Consider the following 14,677-nt stretch of genomic DNA (forward strand, 5'->3'; position numbering starts at 1 on the left):
TAGAAAGCGACCAACTTTTTATTTTTGTCAAAGTGATTTACACCCTAACTCAGTGGCTTTGGTCGCTTTCTGCATTGATAAAAAAATTGAGTTGGTCGTTTTCTGCATAACTACGGTCAATTGTACCTACTCGTATCTTAAACAATTAAATATATTATGTACATAATGCGTAGGCACTGCATACAGACATAAAAAGTGTAAAATATAAGTAAGTATGCTGTCAGATTCTCGAATTCTGGCATTGAAACAATACATGAATCACCCAGATAACAAAATACTTTATGTAATTCGCAAAACGCTTCACAAACACCATAAAAACCACCAGATATCAATCTGCGGTATGTTTGTTTATTGTTTACGCACAGCCATAATGTATTCTTATGATGTAAGGACACAGATCAAATACGAGTAGTACGAGATACACCACGTTCACAATCCAATACTTTGCTATGGGCGGGCGCGTCTGACACGTAAAAACAATTTTTTCAGTTAATAGTATGTATGTATGTATGTAAACACTTTATTGTACATAAGACAGGTTAAATTACAATGGAACAAAAAATATATATAATGTACAAAGGCGAACTTATCCCTATAAGGGATCTCTTCCAGTCAACCTTTGAGCAATTGAGAGTAAATTAAAACAAACATGATAGACAAACGAACACTATGTACAAAAAAGTAAACTAAGGTTCAATTATTACGCAAGTAAATAATTAAAACCTATAGCCTATAATATAATAATATATACCTACATATTATACACATATATAATACATATTAATAAAGATACACACATAAATATAAATATATATACACTATCACAATTTAATAAAAAAAAAAAAATACTTAGTACTCAACCAGAACACAAGTCATTGGAGAGCCATAACTTATGCAAATTTTTCTTGAGTGAAGCTACCGACGGTGACTGTCTAAGGGAAACCGTCAACTTGTTCCACAACTGTACAGCGCGCACTGTAAATGACTTAGAGTACGACCGGGTCTTGTTACACGGTACAGCTAGAGTCAGGTTCGCACTTGATCTCAAACGATGACCACTACCGTCCGCCAGGTATGTAAATCTTTCAGAAAGATATCGAGGGGCCGTCGGATTAAACATAACGTTGAAAAGCAACGTCAGAATATGTATGTCCCTGCGTCGACGGATCGGAAGCCAACGGAGCTGAGAACGGAAGTCGGAGATGTGGTCATACTTCCGCAACCCAAAGATATATCGGATACATACATTTTGCAGACGCTCTAGCTTATCAAGTAGTTCCTCCCTCAGGTCCAAGAACGCAATGTCACCATAGTCTAAAAGTGGCATCAGGAGGGATCGCGCAAGAGTCAGCTTGGTGTGAACCGGGAGGAAGTTCTGGAGACGCCTTAAAGAGTGGAGAGATGCAAACACCCTTTTACTCACTTCATCCATATGGGCAGACCAAGAAAGCGTCTCATCCATGGTGATACCCAAATTCCTAACAGTAGAGGAGAACGTGATGGGAGTTCCATCAAAAAGAATGTCGGGTACCACCACTTCTGAGAGCTTGCTAATATAATAAGGGCTACCAATAACAATTGCTTGCGATTTCTGTGCGTTAATTTTTAAACCGAAGTTACACGCCCAGCTGCGAATCAATTCAAGATCGTAATTTATCATACTGACTAGGGAGGAGACATCATCAATGCCAGCCGCTGCATAGATCTGTAGGTCGTCCGCATATAGATGGTAAGAGGATCTAAGGGAGTCTGTGATACCATTAATAAAAATAGAAAATAGTAGAGGTGAAAGCACTCCCCCCTGAGGAACGCCAGCGGAGAGTTCGCACCAATCAGAAAACCTATCATCAAGCAAAACACGCTGGCGCCTTCCAAACAGGTACTCGTGGAACCAAGATAGGCTATTGTGTGAAAATTTTAATGAATGAAGGATGCCAAGTAAGATATCAGAGTCCACCGTATTAAACGCGTTGTAAACCACCGTATTAAAGCTGTTGTGTGGTTTCATAGTTATTTAGTGGGTCGTCGGCAACGTGTTAAAGTTGATAACTCTCGTTCACCTTGGTGCAGCACGCTGGCTGGCGTTCCGCAGGGTGGCGTGCTGTCCCCTCTCCTTTTTTCAATTTTTATCAATTCTATCACTTCAAATCTCCTTTCTGCTTACCATCTCTATGCTGATGACCTACAAATATACTCACAAAGCGAGCTTGATGATTTACCTTCTGCTATTCACACCATTAACACTGACTTGGAACGCATTTCGAACTGGAGCTCTTTTTATGGTTTAAAGTTGAATCCATCAAAAACTCAAGTTATCGTAATTGGTAGCCCAAGAACCATAGCAAGAGTAGATTTTGATAATTTACCAGGTGTCTCTTTTGATGGGGTACTGATACCTTTCTCTTCCCAGGTTAAGAACCTGGGCGTAGTCTTTGATCGTACGCTCTCATGGATACCGCAGGTCAATGAGGTGAGCAGAAAGGTCTTCGCTGCTGTGGGTTCCCTACGACGAGTTCGTAATTTTCTGCCTTTTGCCACTAAAATTGCGCTTGCCCAGTCTCTCCTACTGCCCATTTTGGACTATGCCGATATTAGTTACCTAGACCTAACAGAAGAACAATTGAATAAACTCGAGCGGCTTCAAAATGTTTGCATTAGGTTTATTTTCGGATTACGTAAATTTGACCACGTCTCGAGCTTTCGTACGCAGCTCAAGTGGTTGCCTATCCGGTTCCGTCGCGACTCTCATATTCTTCATCTTCTTTATTCCGTACTGTTTCTCCCAAACACTCCCTGCTATCTCAAAGTGCGTTTTAAATTTCTTAACTCTGTCAGGTGCTCTCAAAATTTTCTACTTTTCCCCCCTCCTTCTTCTTCAAAAGTCTACAACAATTCGTTTAGTTTTCGCGCAGTTCGGTTGTGGAATGCTCTGCCCGTCGATATTAGACGTGCAAAATCGCTCTCTATATTTAAAACTCGTCTAAAGGAACATTATTTGTCTAAGTCCTAATCCTTTCGTGCTCTCCCTGAAACCCACGGTTGTTATGGCTACCTTGACATTTATAGGTATTAGTTATATATAATGTATGTAGTAATTTGTGTAGTGTATGTTTTACTGTATAGTTGTAGTTTATGTATTTTATTATATTTGCTATTTTTATTATTGCACCACCCGTACGCTCAGTATGTTCGCCGTTTCGCTATCTGAAGGTTGTCTGGAAGAGATCGCTGTTTAGCGATAAGTCCGCCTGTTGTTACCTACACCGTTAAACTCCAATGTTTTTTCTGTATCTTTTGTTTTGTAGTGTGCAATAAAGTATTTTATTATTATTGTTTCTCCTTTTTGGACTTCACGGGCCTATAAATCCCGGTCTTTTGATAGGCTTGCGTGGGGATATAGATCCAACACGTAGAGGCCCTTTGGAGAGTTTTAATGTCATGTAGAACGCCTGCTGGAACCCGTTCACAGGCGCAACAATAGACACCCGTGAACCGGTCGCAGCAGGCATTGGGACTATTGTAGAAGAAGTGAACAGTATACCGGTTTATGGATTGATGTTTGGGTGGACAATGAGACTGGGCTATTGTAAAAGAGGTCCGGACACCTGCCATAACAATGTAAACACCGTCATCGAGGCAGGCGGTGACTCGCCGCTTACTAGATGGGCCCCTGAAACTGCCGTCGTAAAGACGACCAGGAGCAACATCGGTGTGAGCGGCTCAGGGGTGTCGAGAGGTGTGCGCCGCTTTCTACCCAGTGGCTGTTAACAGCCACTGTGCCAACTCGCGTCTTATGCATCTTTCACTTCCACCCCTGGAGCATATAGCTCTAACGACTCCTCTCTGGACGGCCAATTAAGGCAAGCCAGAGCTGAGAGTCCTGCGGGTCCCCTTGGGGTCCACTCCGGCCGACGAAGACACGCCGGAGATGGAGACCCTGACCGACTCTCGGGAGCACTCGGGTCCGTGGGGTCGTTACTCCCCAACAGCTCGCCACAAGCTGCCCTGCGGGCTTTATTATTATTATTTGTATGTCTTTCCATATCTCGGGACCATGGGGTCCCGGACCTTTGGGAGGCATGCGTGGGGCCGAAGCCAACAGCACAGAGGCCCTTTAAGACAAGTTTGATGTTATGTAATACACCAGCTAGAACCCATCCACGGGTACAAATAGATACCCGTAAATCGGTCCCAGCTGGCATAGGAGCTATTGTAAATACAGTGGAGAAGAGTGCCGGTTATGGTGTTGAAGTTTGGCTGGTCAAAAGATTGGGCTATTGCAGAGAGGTCCGGACACCTGCCATAACAATGCTTCTACACGTTATCGAGGCAGGCGGTGACTTGCCACTAACTAGGTGGGCCCCTGAAACTGTCGTCGCAAAGACGACCAGGAGCAACACTGGTGTAGGCGGCTCAGGGGTGTCGAGAGGTGTGCGCCGCTTTCTACCCAGTGGCTGTTACCAGCCACTGTGCCAACTCGCGTCTTATGCATCTTTCACTTCCACCCCTGGAGCATATAGCTCTAGCGACTCCTCTCTGGACGGCCAATGAAGGCAAGCCAGAGCTGAGAGTCCTGCGGGTCTCCTTGGGGTCCACTCCGACCGACGAAGACACGCCGGAGACGGAGACCCTGACCGACTCTCGGGAGCACTCGGGTCCGTGGGGTCGTTACTCCCCAACAGCTCGCCACAAGCTGCCCTGCGGGCTTATTATTATTATTATTATTTGTATCTCCGTTTTAAAACTCTCGGGTCTTTCGAGCCCGGTCATTTATAAGGCGTGCGTGGGGATATGGATCCAACACGTAGAGGCCGTTATTATTATTATTATTATAAACGCGCTACTAAAGTCGAGAAGAACCAGGATGGTAAGTTTTCTATTTTCAATATTAAGACGAATGTCGTCGGTGACTTTAACTAGAGCGGTCACAGTGCTATGCCCAGGGCGGAATCCAGATTGGAAGGGATTAAGTAGGGAATTCCTATTAAGGTGGGAAAGGAGTTGACGGTTGACATGATGTTCTATAATTTTAGACAGGACAGGGAGAACGGAAATAGGGCGATATTGTGAAAAAGAGATCGGATTGGAAGTTTTAGGGAGAGGGATAACATGTGCGCACTTCCACGCTGTGCGCACATGATAGTCCTCAGAATTTTTAGATGCGTTAAATTATAAAAAGGAAATAATAGGGAAATCTTTTATTTAGGGCTTTTATGCAGTTATATAATAAAAATAATTAAGTAAATATTTTTTTTGCTCCTCACATGAACACAAAATTGACCACATGAATTTAAAAAAAAATCTGAAAAATAGTCATTATGTAAGTCTTATTGTTATCATTAGTGAATGTTTTAAACGCGTATGTTTCTGGCTTCGGTATCTCAAATAATTAAAAAATACGTCTCTAACGTATCTGATATGCTTAGATATACGTATCTAATCTATATTAAGGATCTCAACGCAGGAGTCAAGCACGTCCCGCGTCTTGCGCCCTTGGCTCTTGTTCATACCGCATACAGACGGCAAATGAGCGTGTAACAGATGTTTAACCATTATAAGATAGATCCCCGATCACACATAACGAAATACGGAGTACAGTTATACTGGTTCTCTCGGTTGGAGCCCTCGCTTATGCTCGGTAAGTGTTGAGAATACAGGGCCTTGTGCCACTTGCACGAGCTCTTCGACTATTTGGGTCTTCCCTTGCCATACACGATTAATCTAACTGACACAAAGACCTTTGTGTAGATACAAATGTCACGGTTGTGACAGTCTTAACTGTGCTGTGACGTGTGCTAGATTCAACTCGTTATGAAATGCTGACATTATAATTCGATTTTTGTATTCGTAGGTGTCCAATTGTCATTATCTCATTATGGTTTGTGCTTCTTTCTAGTTACATGTAGTATGGTTTTGTAGTATGTTTCTATAAGATCAATCTTGTAAAACATCTAGTTATACTTATTATTAGAAATGCGTTTAAACTACTGCAGGCAGATTATGTTTCACGCGATTGACTCTCTAATATTAGGTACTCATTGCATTTCGGTTATAAGTAGGTATATCGCCATTAGGTACAGGAATTCCCATATTATATTCTACTCGCACTATTGTATACCTACTTATCCAAGATACCGTAAACTCGGGTTATTTTGACCCAATGGATGGTTGGTTACTTTGACTCACATGAAAACCTAATTTAAAAGGTTCTAATAAAAAAAACATAAAAACGTCAAAGGTTAGTTAAAACCGGTTGGCTAACCTTTGACGTTTTTATGGTTTTTATGAGACCATGGCATATTTCCATAATTAGTTCTTCTGATTAGTGCTATAATATCCGGCCAAGCTAGAAATACAGTGTGTTTTCTGTAACAGGAGCAATAAATTAAACTGTAGGCTGTACTCCTCAAACTGACCAACATTTGTTCAGCAACTTTTGAAAATAACTCATGGTTTGATTTTTATTACACTTTAAAGTTTATTCTAAGACGCAATGTCTTGCAAATTTGATATGTTAAAAGCGTGACAAGTAACGTGAAACACACTGATGTCAGCGTACATTGAAGGCAATATTTATTTTGTATGAAAAAGATTAGAGGAAGTCTAAAGGATTCATAATTTTTAAAAGTTGCTGAACAAATGTTGGTCAGTTTGAGGAGTACAGCCTTTAGTTTAATTTATTGCTCCTGTTACAGGAAGCACCCTGTATAATACTTCTTAAGGTGACTGTCCATTTCTAACGACAGCTGCACCACTGTTCATTTTACTATGGAAATTGACAATAACACCGACGCGTTCAGTACCAGTAGTGCAGCTGCGGTCAGAAATGGAATGTTACCCTTAGCCATTGTTAATTTAATTCTATAATTACAAGACTTATTTTTACATGACCATTTATTGCATTAATTTAATCTAAAAATTTAAGAAGTGACCGTGTGTTTTAAAATTTCAGATGCAACGTTTGGTCTGCCGTGGTATGTCAAGACTTACTGGGTCCTGTACAACATCACCATTCCTGTCGCATTCCTCATCACTATATTCTACTGGGGCGTTCTAAAAACATGTAAGAATAAATAAATATTAATATTATAAGGGACCTTCTTACACACATTGACTGTCCCACAGTAAGCTCAAGAAGGCTTCTGTTGTGGGTACTCAGACAACGATACATATAATATACAAAATAAATACTTAAAGACAAAAAACATGCATAACTCAGGAACAAATATCTGTGCTCATCATTCAAACCAATGCCCTTACCGGGATTCGAACCCAGGACCATCAGCCTCATAGGCAGTGTCACTACTTACCCACTAGGCCAGACCCATGCCAGACCTGTAGTCTAAATTGGTAGAATATTAAATTATATTTTTTACTGTATGTTTAAAAACTCTTTATATTAAATTTGGTAAGTACTTCAAGGGTTATTTGCCAGAGTTTATTCCGTGAACGGTTGCTTTCAAATGAAGGAAAATAATCAAATAAAACTTTCATTGTATGTAAATAAATACGTGTCTGTAGTACGAAGTAGGTACCTACCTATTTTGAAAAAAAAAAGGATTTCATATTCATTTTTTGGCTTGTGGTTAAAGAAGGTCGTTAGTGGTCTCAAAAAAGTTTGTGAGCATTGTATTCTTTCTTTCTTTTAAATTATGATTCATTGGTTTTTATGTCGAAGACAAGATAGGTACAGATAACACAATCAAAGACATACCTATATAACTTCGTATACGATGAATAAAGTCTAAGGAAAAAACGTGCCTCGGAAATCAAGAAAAAGTTATTCTCGGATAGATGGCGCACACATCTTTGGCCTATGCTCGGTTAGATGGCGTGACGACACCGTTTCATATTTAACAATTTAACACATAGATGTCAGTGAATGAACATGGATCAAAATGATATAAAAATAATAAAATCATTTATCCATATATAATTTTTTTTGATAATTTTATACGTTTTTATTTTGAGTTTTACTCGTGTGCAGTAAATTTACTGTGACTAATAAATTTACTATGACAGGACTCCTCTATACTATCTATTCTCTTTGACACAATACAAGATTCAATAAAAATACCAACGGCAAAGCATGACAAACAAACCAAATTTACCTTTATTAAGTACTTTGTAATCAGTGTAATCACGCACTTTTTATTAACACTACAAGTATCGACATAAAGTTTTAATAAATATGTATCTACTTTTTAATTATAATTGATCAAGATTCAAATTTAATGCTTTCCAAGTCAGTTGAACTCCATTTTATTAGATGGATGGTTTTATGAGCTGTATCTAAACAATTACGTACTAACTGTACCTTGATTTGATCCTCCCGATGGCGACCACTGCGACTCCTATTAGTGTGGCGCTCGTGCGCCCAAAGATGGCTGACGTAGCCGATCTTCGAGGTGAACCTCCAATAATTGATCAAGATTCAAATTTAATGCTTTCCAAGTCAGTTGAACTCCATTTTATTAGATGGATGGTTTTATGAGCTGTATCTAAACAATTACCTACTAACTGTACCTTGATTTGATCCTTCCGATGGCGACCACTGCGACTCCTATTAGTGTGGCGCTCGTGCGCCCGAAGATGGCTGACGTAGCCGATCATCGAGGTGAACCTCCACGCACCTTGAGGGCACGTGAGGACATCAGCCACGTAGTTGTAATGGATCCTATAGAAAAGCTCTTGAGTAGTTCACGGATCTTCTCTAGGGGGTATTGCACAAAAGATCCCTATGAGTCGAAGTGTATCCGCATGGGCCCCCGAAAACAATAAGATAAGAATGGATCCTATGGTGTCCACAGCTGGAAGAATGGTGAACTACGCCCCGAACCCAGTGCTGGACGTGATGCTGCACGGCGTCAACTCGGTGGTGATGCTCGTGGAGCTGGTCGCGTCGGCGCACCCCTCGCGGCTGGTGCACATCATGCAACCCCTGTACTTCGCACTGGCATATCTGCTGTTCTCTGTTGGATATTACACGGCTGGTGGCTTGGACCCGTAAGTATCATAGAGTCAGACCAAGAATAGTCTGCAGCGGATTTGATAGCCCACGCAGTGAAAGTGTTATTGTAAACGTCAAACTTCTATGAAATTATGTCGTATAAATGACACTTGCACTGCGTGGGCTATCAAATCCGCTGCAGACTTTTTTTTGGTCCGACTCTAGCAACTTAATATTTAAAATAAATAAATTTGAAATTAAAATTGAAAATTGAAGATTGCGTTAGGGAATAATCGGGTGAATAAACTTTTTCACGCGTTGTCATTACGTGCTTCTGGCTCACTTATAAACCTAGTTTCATGTAAAGCCTGACCGGGAATATATGGTCATGCGCCATGTTGCGGAATTTCTCTGGAACTAATTTTTTCATACTATACTGAACTGTCACCCTATACATGAGAATAACAGCGCCCTCCTTGACAATGATCATATATTACTGGTCAGGCAATAATTGGAATTAAGAAAACGTGCATTATAAGTAGGTACTAATTCCTCGCCGTTATTTCCATAGTCCTTTCCATAACAGGCCATCTACATACTAAACATATTAGTAGACCATGATTATTTTCTTTTATTAAACTGAGCTATTATTTTCCTCTGGCTGACGGGACAGAATAACAACATAAAATTGTTGATCCATGTCACCGTAAAAAATTGTATTTTTCATCGGGCTAGTTATAATTAATTCGTGATAGACTCGACTGAAAAGATGACTTCTCATAGCAATTAGCAATTTATTGTATTTTAAGCAGAGAGCTGCATTGCTGCTTGATTATTAGAGTGTATTCATATGGAGTAATCACGCTAAGTGGTCGAAAAGTGCTCGAGTGGAGACTACGGACTTGCAAGCGCAGCGTAGGACGTCCACCCACAAGATGGACGGACGACCTAGTTAAGGCCGCCGGAAGACGCTGGATGTGGATCGCTTCCAACCGGTACGAATGGAGGTCCAAGGGGGAGGCCTATGTTCAGCAGTGGACGTCTTATGGCTGAGATGATGATGATTAATCACGCTAATCAGCTGATGATAATAATTCCGTTTAGATGACGATGAAGTGGGTACCACTTAATCAAGCGTAAAACTAATAGTGGACTATCAAAATAAACCTTGGTTTTGTTTAAGAACGAATAAATCAGAGGACCTCCTTGGCGATAAGGTGCTAGAACCGTTTACCGACGTTTCGCAACGATAATGCATGGGAAGGTTTTGTCATGTAAATGTTTATTATTTTGCATTCACATCATCATGTTCATTTATGCATTATAATGCTAATGGCCGTCATCATACATCTATAGAACTAGACAAGTAGATTTTGAAGTTACCTGTTTAAGTCGCATTTTCCACAAAATTGTCAAACTTATCGGTAGGATATATGTTAGAACGAATTAAAAATCAAAGATAGATAATATTATAGATATCCTAAATGGACATACTCGTAATGGTACTGAGAACTTATGAAGACAAAATACATCGTAATGCGACGCATGCTATCGTAATAATATAGTGTAACCAAATAAATAATTATTAATTTGTCAAACTATAAATACATCCTTTTAAAACTCTAGTCAACTCAACCCCACGTAGCAGGTAAATGGTACATGGTTCAAATAAATACGATTTGTCTGAAAAGTGTTCCATAGACATCGAATTACTTCTATTACTTTTATTTACAATTAAATGTCAATAACGAATAAAATAGTTGCCAATGACCCTAGACTGCGGGTCCGAATTAATAATGTGTCACATTCAATGTCTTTTCGTCTATTATGAACGTAGTTTCATAAGTGAAGATGACTATTGCAAAAGAAGATAAGTGTTCTTGAGTTATTGCAATTGACGGATATTTTTACCATCCATTAATAGTTTTAAGGTTTGAACAAAAAGCCAAGTGACAAATTGTCACAAAGTTTTATTCAATTAGTGATTTTATGTTTATCGTTCTTTCAGATGGGGTAACCCTTTTATTTACCCCGTGATCGACTGGTCGAAGCCGAACCAAACGATGGTGGTGGTCACGTTGACTGCACTGTTCCTGGCTCTGATGCATATCCTTACTGTTGGGATTGCTTCACTACGTGACGTAATCTCGCGAAAGTACATAAGAGATTCTACAGGAGTATATAATGATGGATTCAAGGCTTGAAATTTAAATGCGAAAAAGTGAAGAACCATGTGATGCTAAGTGTGACTTGAATACGTGTTTAAACTGACGTGTAGATTTGCAGATCAAATAAGCATTGGTGCTTGTCGTGCTAATATGTGCTTTACTTAGACTTAGAACACTATTTATACCTAAATAAGGGCCTGCCGGCCGTCAATGTGTCATGGACTTGTATTCCTAAAGGTGTACGTATTTTTCCTCGTTATGTTCGACCCCGATGTCCGCCAATGCCAAACTACAGCGCCTTACCTATTCGTTATTATCAACGCCTGATGGTTTAGTTAGGTTAGACTTAGGTATTTAGTTAAATTTACTACAGGCGGTCTTTACTTTAAAAAACTTGCATGTGCTAACGAAGCTAAAGTAAATGAAGGGTCCAGGGAAAAACAATAAGAATATATTTTTAGATTTGTTATTAAATTGTTTCTTGTTTAGGTAACTGTTATCATCTGTTGTTTTTAAAATAGGCCAATTAATTACAACTAATTATCCACTAACTTCTTAACTAATTTTCCATTTGTTGTATTCAAAAGTTATGTTATTGTGTACATACATTTTGCCATACACGTAGTATGTCGTAGAATTGACTAATGTAGTTAATCCCCTGGACTCTTATCATATGTTATAGTATCAGTTTATGATATATAATCTATATATATAAATGCAAGTGTCCTGACTGACTGACTGACTGACTGACTGATTCATCAACGCAGAGCCGAAACTACAAAAGTCAGAAAGTTGAAATTTGCACACCAGATTGCACTTATAAAGTGTACAAGAGATAAGAAGCGATTTTGAGAAATTCAACCCCTAAGGGGGTTAAAAAGGGAATGAAAGTTAGTATGGGGTTAAAGTTTTCTTTTAAGCTAGGAATTTGAAACTTCGTAAAAAGATATATTATTAAAATACAAGAAAACTGATTTCAGCGTTTTTGAAAATTCATCCCCTGAGGTGGTGAAAAAGGGGTTGAAAGTTTGTATGGATATCAAAAATTTTTCCGAGTGGTGGATTTGAATCTTTGTATTTAGGGATATTATTAGAAGACAGGAAAAGTAATTTCAGCGTTTTGTAAAATTCATCCCCGAACAGGGTTAAAAAGGGGTTGAAAATTTTAATCCATTACAAATGCTTTCAAACTTCTTAGAAAGGCATAATAGCCGATAAGAAAAAAAAAGTGATTGCAACGTTTTTGGAAATTCAACCCCAAGGGGGTTAAAAAGGGGAGGAAAGTTCGTCTTCAGGTGCATATTTTATTTTAAGCTAGGAACTTGAAACTTTGTAAAAACGTATCAAATTCAAAAACAAGAAAACTAATTTCAGCGTTTTAGAAAATTTATCCCCCAAGGCGGTGAAAAAGGGGTTGAAAGTTTGTATGGATATCAAAAAATTTTTCGAGCGCGGGACTTGAATCTTTGTATTTAGGGATATTATTAGAAGACAGGAAAAGTAATTTCAGCGTTTTGTAAAATTCATCCCCTAACAGGGTTAAAAAGGAGTTGAAAGCTTGAATCCATTACAAATGGTTTTGAAACTTCTTAGAAAGGCATAATAGCCGATTACGAAAAAAGTAATTGCATTGTTTTGCAATTTCAACCCCTAAGGGGGTTAAAAAGGGGATGAAAGTTCGTCTGTGGGTGCAAATTTTATTTTAAGCAAGGAACTTGAAACTTTGTAAAAACGTTTTAAATTAAAATACAAGAAAACTATTTCAGCGTTTTTGAAAATTCATCCCCTAAGGTAGTGAAAAAGGGGTTGAAAGTTTGTATGGATATCAAACATTTTTTCGAACGCGGGACTTGAATCTTTGTATTTGGGGATATTATTAAAAGACAATAAAAGTAATTTCAGCGTTTTGTAAAATTCATCGGGGTAACAGGGTTAAAATGGGTTTCAAAGTTTGAATCCATTACTAATGCTTTGAAACTTCTTAGAAAGACATATTAGCCGATTACAAAAAAAGTAATTGCAACGTTTTTGGAAATTCAAGCCCTAAGGGGGTTAAAAAGGGGATGAAAGTTCGTCTTGGGGTGTAAATTTAATTTTAAGCTAGGAACTTGAACTTTTTGCAAAAAAAGGTATTAAATTAAAAAACATGAAATCTAATCCAAGCATTTTTGAAAGTCATCCCCCAAGGTGGTGAGAAAGGGGTTGAAAGTTTGTATGAAAATCAGATATTTTGTGAGTGCCGAACTTGAATCTTTGTATAAGGGCATAGGTACCTATTATGAGAATACAAAAAAAGTAATTTCAGCAACCAACATCAAAATCCACTTGACTTAAAACTTCATACAACTTGCTAAAAAAGAAAAGTACTTAATTTCAACATTGCTTGGAATATTATAGGTCCTAAGATGTAAAATGTTGAAGATAAGATTCTACGCGGACGAAGTCGCGGGCAACAGCTAGTAATTAAATTAAAAGTGTATATTATACGCTACGTTCATAGGCAATGGATAATTATAAACAATATGAACAATTGAACATAGACAAAGGATTAAGACGCGAAAATATTGAAAAGTGTTCGTATTCTCTTGTCTATGTTAAAATAATTATTAGGTTTAGGACATGGGCATGGACACTAAAGACTGTGATAGAATTATTAAAGCCTACTGTGATTTTAAACTTTTGCTGGCGATTAAAAGCTGTCAGCTAAGTTTGTCCATTGCACTCAAATGCAGCAAAAGTATCATCGGATTAAATAGAAGTGCGGTAAATTTTAAAAGATGATTGCTTCATAGTTTCATACTTTGTTTTGGATAAGTATAGGTCACGCAATTTATATTAAGTTGAATGGAACAAATGATGAGTGAATGGAAATTGCAAGCACTACTACTAAACAAATATGAACTTTAATTTAAAAATAGAATGGGACCGAAGGTTTCATGTTTTGCAAACCATGTGGTCTCATTCTCATGTATAATTATGCGATTTTTATAATAATTTGTTATAAGTTTTATAATGTAATGTGAGCTCAATTACCATTTATTTATTTTGCGACTGTAATTAAGGCAATTTTTTGTATAAATTAAATTATAGGTAGTATTTTTTTAAATACTACACAAATAAAAAAATTTTTTGAACTTTTAGAATTTAATTTCTTCTAATTTAAGGGTTACCAGTTGTTACTAATTTAAATAAAAATGAATGTTGGTTCTCTATCAATAAAAAACACCAATCGTTTCATTCACGATGACGCGTGCTCTGGTTCGTGATATCATACTTTAGATTAGGTTAGATTTGACAATCTGAGCGTCATCGTGAATTTCAATACATGTGTTTGATAAAATGTAACCTGATAAAGTGATAATATATCATCACGCAATTTTTTCATCGTTTTCAGTACGCAAATCCTTTAATTATTCTATAATAATAATCAGCTTTCATTCTTTGGAAAAATAGACAAAATAACATATTTTACCGATGGAACTACGGACACATGAAGGGGTAGGTAAACAGGTCTGATGTGAACGAACGTAGGTAAATGCCTGATTTTATCACATTATCT

At 38.2% G+C, this 14,677-nt stretch overlaps 1 protein-coding gene across 1 annotated transcript in view; it reads left to right on the forward strand.

Moving 5' to 3' along the window:
- The window catches only part of LOC134680293 (protein rolling stone-like), a 28,932-nt gene extending 14,680 nt beyond the window's left edge, over nucleotides 1–14,252 (forward strand). Inside the window, exons 3-5 of the mRNA XM_063539401.1 lie at nucleotides 6,953–7,063; nucleotides 8,811–9,006; nucleotides 10,959–14,252. Coding sequence (XP_063395471.1) covers nucleotides 6,953–7,063; nucleotides 8,811–9,006; nucleotides 10,959–11,154 — 503 coding nt within the window. The 3' untranslated portion in view covers nucleotides 11,155–14,252. The remainder of the gene's footprint in view (nucleotides 1–6,952; nucleotides 7,064–8,810; nucleotides 9,007–10,958) is intronic.
- Nucleotides 14,253–14,677: the final 425 nt, after the last annotated feature.

Source organism: Cydia fagiglandana, chromosome 3 (genome assembly GCF_963556715.1).
Source record: "Cydia fagiglandana chromosome 3, ilCydFagi1.1, whole genome shotgun sequence".
NCBI classification, from domain to species: domain Eukaryota; kingdom Metazoa; phylum Arthropoda; class Insecta; order Lepidoptera; family Tortricidae; genus Cydia; species Cydia fagiglandana.